The sequence below is a fragment of the Montipora foliosa genome, chromosome 7, assembly GCF_036669935.1.
Source record: "Montipora foliosa isolate CH-2021 chromosome 7, ASM3666993v2, whole genome shotgun sequence".
Taxonomy (NCBI): domain Eukaryota; kingdom Metazoa; phylum Cnidaria; class Anthozoa; order Scleractinia; family Acroporidae; genus Montipora; species Montipora foliosa.
Window position 1 is genome coordinate 24,244,452 of NC_090875.1, and position 7,500 is coordinate 24,251,951.

General features: G+C 37.0%; 2 protein-coding genes across 5 annotated transcripts in view; one reads left to right on the top strand and one right to left on the bottom strand.

The window, feature by feature from the left end:
- The window catches only part of LOC138011482 (IQ motif and SEC7 domain-containing protein 1-like), a 17,594-nt gene extending 13,635 nt beyond the window's left edge, over positions 1 to 3,959 (top strand). The window contains exons 17-18 of one of the 4 annotated variants that reach the window (XM_068858493.1): positions 1 to 105; positions 1,108 to 3,959. The exon at positions 1 to 105 is cut by the window's left edge and continues 13 nt beyond it. In XM_068858493.1, coding sequence (XP_068714594.1) covers positions 1 to 105; positions 1,108 to 1,115 — 113 coding nt within the window. In that variant the 3' untranslated portion in view covers positions 1,116 to 3,959. The remainder of the gene's footprint in view (positions 106 to 1,107) is intronic. The other 3 variants (XM_068858495.1, XM_068858492.1, XM_068858494.1) reach the window with 3 other exon arrangements.
- Positions 3,864 to 7,500, bottom strand: part of LOC138011484 (coiled-coil domain-containing protein 77-like) — a 3,941-nt gene continuing 304 nt past the window's right edge. The window contains exons 2-4 of the mRNA XM_068858496.1: positions 7,150 to 7,486; positions 5,778 to 6,502; positions 3,864 to 5,329 (exon numbers count right to left, since the gene is read on the bottom strand). Coding sequence (XP_068714597.1) covers positions 5,177 to 5,329; positions 5,778 to 6,502; positions 7,150 to 7,486 — 1,215 coding nt within the window. The 3' untranslated portion in view covers positions 3,864 to 5,176. The remainder of the gene's footprint in view (positions 5,330 to 5,777; positions 6,503 to 7,149; positions 7,487 to 7,500) is intronic.

The window sequence follows — 7,500 nt, forward strand, 5'->3', positions numbered from 1 at the left end:
TTCCTGGAAAGGTTGAAAAACATGGAGGCAAGTTTAAAAGGGATAAAGGAAAACACAAAAAAGCAGAATCCAAACACAGCAAGTCTAGAATTCTTCTTTCTGTCAGTGAGTATGCCCGGCAGCTATGATGCCGCATAGAACAGTAATCTAACTATGAAATGAGTTTTTAATGTGAGGCTTGTTTTTACGATCATCTTTCCCAGAGCGAGTTAGGAGTTCAGCTCCTGTAACGTATTCCCCAACTTACATCAAGGTTTTATTTCCAGCTTTTTACTAATACCTAATTAATCAATGCTTTTTCACGTTCCTAAGTTGACATCATGCTTCATTGGCAGGAGATCAAAACTGCCTTGGAAATGTGTTATGATGATTGTCATTTATATACAGATAGCAGAGGTTGTCACTTCCACACTTTTTGGAAATTTCCCCTTTGGCATTTTATCAATGAGGTTCCATTTTGATTACAGTTGAAATATTGCAGAATTCTGGGTACTGTTTTTTAGCTTACTGTTTTTATTATTTTTTTTAATGCCAATTTTTCAGGTTAAAAAACTGGTAACAGTTTAAAATTATGGCAGAAATGAGTTTCACTCCTTCCAGTAATTAATTTTGTATTCCTTTCCATCACTTTATGAACAGTTATACACTTCAATTCTACAGATTATCAATGAACAAACTGAGTGATACAGTTCAAATATATTGTTTTTTATCGCTTCCTCTACACATTCACCTCCTACAGGATATTATACAAACATATGCAAGTCATGTTCAGTGATGGGGAATAAGATCTGTAATATCCACTTGCTGCTTCCATATGACCTTATAGCTTAGTTGGCAGAGCAATGATCTATGCTCAGGTGGACCTCATTAGACTCCTAGCTCTAAAAACCACCCTCTGATGGCTAATCGAGCGCCTGCCACGTAACCAGCTGTACGCAACACAATCCCGTGATCTTGGGTTAATTTACATGTATGTCTCGTAGAAGCCTGGATTTTTTAGGCCTCTTTGCAACTTTTGAAGTTATTTAATCCACATGGTGCTGGGGTTTTTTGCATCTTGAAAGTCATTACAACTGACGTAATTTATTTTGTTTTATGTCTCTTTAGGATTCTGATCAAACAATCTCGGAACATTTTCAAAGGCTACATACACCTCTTACGCGAAAAGGATTATTTGGAATAAAATGGCCGCAGAGGCACAGTTCTAAGACCTTGCCAAGACGATCTTCACCAAAATTGAGCCCAATTGCTGTTCCAACAGAGAGAATGGTCGCAACTCCATGAGGACAATGATCCCGATGTGTCAATTTCAAACAAGTCATTATCTCAATTTGAAGGGTTACTCCTTTCTTGTTTTTGTGTACTTCATTCCAAAATGACGTGCTCTTTATGATAACTTTCTTTGCATTCATATCACAAATCAGCCCTTTCTTATTTATAATTTCCCTTTGAATTTAGTATTTTATTTGTTCTGAGGTTCATGTAGCAGATTTGGGAATAAGGGTGCAAGATTATCATTTTACATGGCAGGATTATAACTAATGATTATTCACAGCTTTTTGTTATGTTCTTCCCTGTCAACAACCATAACATTAACATTGTTACTGTATTAGTATGATCATCAATAATTTGCATTTAAAATACTGAACATACTTATCCATGACTTGGTTCTCATTATACATGCCATGAAATTATCAGTATCATCATTGTTAAGCTGGTAACACACGGTTCAACTTTTGTCGATCAACAAATGTTGAACAGTGTGCCATGTCACGTTGAAATATATCATTCCATACATTGCATGTTGTTGAACGAAAATGGAGACCAGCTCTATTCTGTTCAACACATCTGTGCAACATTTTTCAACATTTGTTGAGCAACAACATGTTTTAAGATGTTGAACTGTGTCATCTGCTTAAAGGTGCAGTGTCACGCTATTTTAGGCAAACTTCAAAACCCTAAGCGACGTCTTTGCATCAATGAAGACCAAAAAATGATGATGTAGGGTTGTTACCAATAACCACTGAAATGCACTGAAGCTATTCTTTGTTGTTTACGGCCAAGGATGGAGAGGATGGAAATGGATTGAAACTTGAAAAAACTGGCTAGTTTTTTCAAGTTTGGAGACGATGTCTTCAGAAAATCACCAAAAATTAAATACGAATAGCTCTTTGTGCCATAAATACATTGCATATCTTGTCAGTGGGTTGTCAGGAATGTTAGCTAATGTTGCACGTGTGAGCTTAAGTGCTAACTTAGATTTTTACCCAGTTTTGACATAAAAACAGCAAATTTAGCATGACAGTGGCCCTTTAAATACTGTTGGTGGTCACAATAATATTGTTGTTTAGATGATGCATGTAACACATTTAGTAGCCAAGGAAGAGTATGATTAAAGATGCTCAGTTAGAAGGCCTTGATATGAAAGTGACTGGCTTTTTCCATAAGGCTCTGTAGTATTGAATGGTAGTGTCTTGTGATATTTTCTAGTATACACGTTACACGTCATTATCATCTTTGGTACACACTGCAAGTAGTTTTGAAGGAAGTATTTAAGGTGACTCCATATGGCATGAAATTCTTTAGCACTTAAGTATGGCATGTATAGTTCTTTATCGACTGTGAGCAGTCCCTTCATAAATCAGTCAAGCAGCCCGCTTTTCTGAGGCAGTCGTGTTTTTTATTTGTTTGCATGACAAAACACAACTGCCTCAGAAAAGCGGGCCGCTCGAATGATTTAGGAAGGGACTGCTCTCAGTCTAAGTTCTTTAGTAATTATTTTGCAGACTTTGATCTTGCACAAACAGTTGTCACAATAACAAGAATTTCCTAATCTTTTGCCATACAGTGGGTTTGATTACCAGCTGCTGTTTCGGGAAATGAGCCAGCGCTCACTCCTGTATGAGTGGCGCAAATCGAGCCTAGCCATACAGTGGAGTTGATAATGGTTATCACAAGCTTAGTTGAAATAAGACAAAATTATAGCCTTCCTCAGATAATGGAGATATAAAAAATCTATTATATACTGCTTGAATTTTGTTCATATTTTTTGGATGACTTCAAGTATTTGGGATTAAAATACACCGTAGCACTGATTGTAGTGCATTCACTGAAACCGGGCCCACCCAGATAATGAAAACCATTCGGAAGGCAGAGCTGAAACAATAGATTCCAACATTTTCAGATGTCCAATACAAAACAATGAAATTGCAACTTGTTCGTTGAACGGTGATGCTCTAGTGACTCTAGTGACTGTGGGGTTAATGTAAATTATCTAGGTGGCCCCGGTTTCAGTGAAAACAGTGACCGAAACAATCCAATATATATTTCTGAAAAAAGGCATTCTATGGATTATATCTCCCTTTAAGTCCATTTTAAGACATTAATGTTCAGAAAAACAGCTTCTGAAAATAGGTCTGCTTTTGTGAAATTGTGTGTGGAATGACAGCTGTAAGTGTTGCAAAGAAAAAGTATCGCTGCTGAAGAGAGAACTTAGACTGTCGCTGTTTTTGGATTTTGCACATTTCACAGAGTGTCTGGGACACAGACTGATTTCATAATGGTCACAACTGTGTAATTTTAACTCTCAGCACAAAAAAACAAACCTAATATCAGTCATTTCAATCATTACAGTCACTTCTCAAACATTCCTTTGACTGTTTAAAGGAACAGAATTCATTTATTTTACACAGGTAGATTAAATTTATCAATGTCAAATTAGATTATTGAAAAGGAAGGATGAAGAAATAGAAATTTTGCATCAGTAGAAATCTATTTTTGCATGGATGCGCTATTTTAAATTTGTACATAAATAATTGGGCTCACCTTTGGTAACATAATCAGGAAGGAGCAACATTCATTTTGAAGCAGACATTCTGCATTTCCATGGTTTATTACATTAAATGAATAAAAAGAAATAATAAGGGTTACAACACTCAATAAAAGGCTTTGAATTATTATTGAATGTTTGATATGTATGTGTAGCTAGCAAGAACAGTCACAAGGCTTGTGAAATTTTCAAGTCTACAACATTAATATTCTTCTTTCTTGATCATAGCCCAAAAGAAAATAATAACTTCAAGACTTTGGAATCTAGTCCTGAATTTTATGAGCCCGTTCAGATGTCTGGAAAAACACATGTACAGTATGATATCTTTCACCTGTCTGGTTTTTATGATAACAATAATAATTATTGTTTTCATCCTGATGCATGCATTCAAAGACATCTGTTTTTTGAAACTCCACACTGGATTATTCAGAGGCTTTGGAATGATTACTTGGGAATTACCCCATTATGTATCACTTCTTGACTTTTGAGGAGTTTGCTCCAATTATTGGTAGTATCATTATCATTATAGTCATATAAACCCAGTTCAAGCTATTTCATTGGCTCTAAATCTTCTGAACGATATTGATCACATTGTTATGAAGTGCCTATCACCTCAACACACTTTTCCACTTAATTTATTCTATGAAATGTCCCAAATACATAGTGTTTCTTTTAGAACCTTTTGATTGAAATTTCACTGTTTTATAGTTGTCATACTTTGATCCATAACCGAGGAATGAAGGGGAATGGGTTTGACGTCACAAATCAACTTGCATTGCTGTTTTCAAAGAACTACTTCAATACAAAGCAGTCTTCTCACATCAACGCGGTACTGAAAACCCATTCCTTTTCATTGCTTGGTTATTGATTAAAGTATGACCACTTTTTCCGTCTTTCAAAGCTGATAAAAAAGTGAAATTTCAATCAAAAGGTTCTGAAGACAATATGATGTATTTGGGACGATTTTGGAGAATAAATAAATAAATAAATTGGAAATGCGTGTTGAGGTGATAGGTACTTTAACCCATTCACAGCTCAAATGCCATAGGATGCCCCCCCATGGACAAGTAAAATCATCTGGCGTTAGACAGTAAAATATATTAAGTGCCAGTCTCAGGAGTCAGTTGGTTAATGGGGATATTAAGTTATTGTCTTAGTTGAAAGTTTGCAACTTTATTTTACAGTACAAAAGTGAACATGAAATCCTCATTTTGGTAATAAAATTATTGTTATCAGTTTTTAAGGTGGCAATAAAAAAGCCTTATCCTAACTATAAAAATGTTTGGATATGTAGGTCTAAACTATAAAACAGAATTAATACAACAATACACCAGTTAAAGAAGAACATTAAGAACCCATATGCCTGACGTCATTTTCTAAAGAGTAAATCTTTGCTTTTAAACTGTGGAGTTCGCCCACAAGTTTCTTTGATCTTCCTGCAGTTTTGCGCACATTCCTCAGCACCTCTTCGTCATAATTATCTCCCATTGTAACAGTCACCTTTAAACAAACAAGAAACTAAATATATTGAAATGAAGCCCTCTGACTTGTATCGGTCAATGACTTCCATGCAGTTGACTTGGGACAGTCTACAATTGGCCATTTCCGAGTTCTGGCCTTCCTCATCTTCAAAGCGAGTCTAAGTGCAAAGTTTTTGTTAATTGAAAATTAGTTTTCATTCATATGTAAAGTAGAACTAATTACCATCACAAAAACTTTGCACGTAGACTCGCTTTGAAGAGGAGGCAGAATTGAACTCGGAAATGGCCTATTGTACCACCATTACTAGTACAGGGGAGATGCCTTCTATGCTGGGGCTTATATTTCATTTTGACATTTTTCATGCCTCATCCACAATGAAAGCAAGACTGCAAGAATAACATTTCAACTCAGTTGGCAGCAAACTGGAGGTAACTACAATCTTGCCAATGATCAGGAACTTTCTTACCTTAAAAAGTTGTTTCTCAACATTCTTGAGCTTATCTCTGAGCATTTTAATGTCAGTTTTGAAACCTTCCACCTCTAGAGCTCTCCTTTTTTCCAAGTTTTCATATCTTGAATTCATAAGAGCCAGTCTTTTACTCATTTTCTCTGTCCGCTCCTTAAAAATGTCCTCACTAACATCAGTTCGCTCTCTTATCCTGGCCAGCTCATCCTCCAGACCAATGCATTGTTCTCTATACATTTCTGCAAGTTTTTGTGACTGTTCAAGTTGATGTCTGAGAGACTGAACAGCCGTAAGCTGGGCCTGACGAGGGTCCAAAACTTCACCTGATACTTCCAATACACTAGCATCTGACAATTCCAGCTGTTCTCGCAAGTGCTCAATTTCTTGGACAAGTCTATCCTTGTCCACCATCCAATGCCTTTCATTTGCTCTGATCTCATATTTGAGTTCAAGAAAATCCTTTGTGCTGTCATAAAGGAGATCTTGTGTTTTCTTTAGCTTCTCCTGCATCATTTTAATCTTGTCTGAGTCTCTCTCCCTTTGTGCTTGTTGTTCTTCCATGTGCACTCGTCGATCCTCTAACAAACCATCCACCTGCTCCTTTGCAAGCTTAGTTTGTTCTTCTAGTTGAGCTTGTAGTGACTCGATCTGAAGTAGTAGACTTTGGTTGTTATCTTCACTATTTTCAGCTATGCTCTTTGCTGGTCGGATATTACCTGTGGAGTCTTCAAGTAAAAGTGAAGAAAAAAAAAAGTAAATAAAATCTTCTGCCATCCTATTAAGAGATGCAGGTTAATAAGGTGCACACAAGAAAGATTTTCAACCTCATAATATATGGGTATACTTGAAGCATAGACCCCAGTTTTTAAGACATGCAAAAGAAACTCTTCCTGATGCCACAAATCTTCTCTAACAGGTTAGTGCCATCAGTAATATTATTCTTATTGCTGCTAATGCACACAGTTATTTTTGGGTGCGGGGGAAATGCAGTACACTAGAAAGGTGACACAAGACTCTTGTAATTTTTGAGAGGACTGATGAATGGATCTTCTATGTAGGGTTTTTAATAGTTTTCTAAAGTACTGGATTCTTCAGGAAGGTACCAGAAATGGTAGCCATGATGCAGGTTTGCCAAGAACAAAGGTGTAACCCCCCTCTAGGGTTTTACAAAATTGTAACCTGTCCCTTCCCCTGACCCCTCCAAGAACATTTTAGAGATGAAATCCTCAAGAGTTTCCTAGGTAAGCAAAAAAACAAAAAAATTCCTTCAAATGCATAACTTCAGAGTATCTGGCATGACAAACGACCGAATCCTTCTTTGGAAGGTTGGGATGAACATAAAAGCTGTAGAGTAGGCCCCCTTGTTGTTTACCTCTCTTGTGTCCTCCCGGTCCACGTCCAGTGAGAGGCCGCCTCCTGCCAGATCTGCCCTCACTGTCACTTGGGTGATGATGCTGACTAACAATGGCCTTTGCAGGTGGCTGATGGTGAAAATAAGTTATTTCTGGTGCTGTTGTTTTTGAGAGACTCAGCAACTGTTGTATCTTCTTTCGATCTTCAAGCTCACGTATTTTAAGTCTGTCATTTTCTGCGTACAACCGCAAGACATGTTCTCGTTCTTGAAAGAGGTAAACTTGCATGTCGCTGAGGGCTTTCTGTAACTCGGCGATTTCTTCTTCTCGTTGTCGCAACTCCCATTGAGTTTTATGCTTTTAGAAAAGGA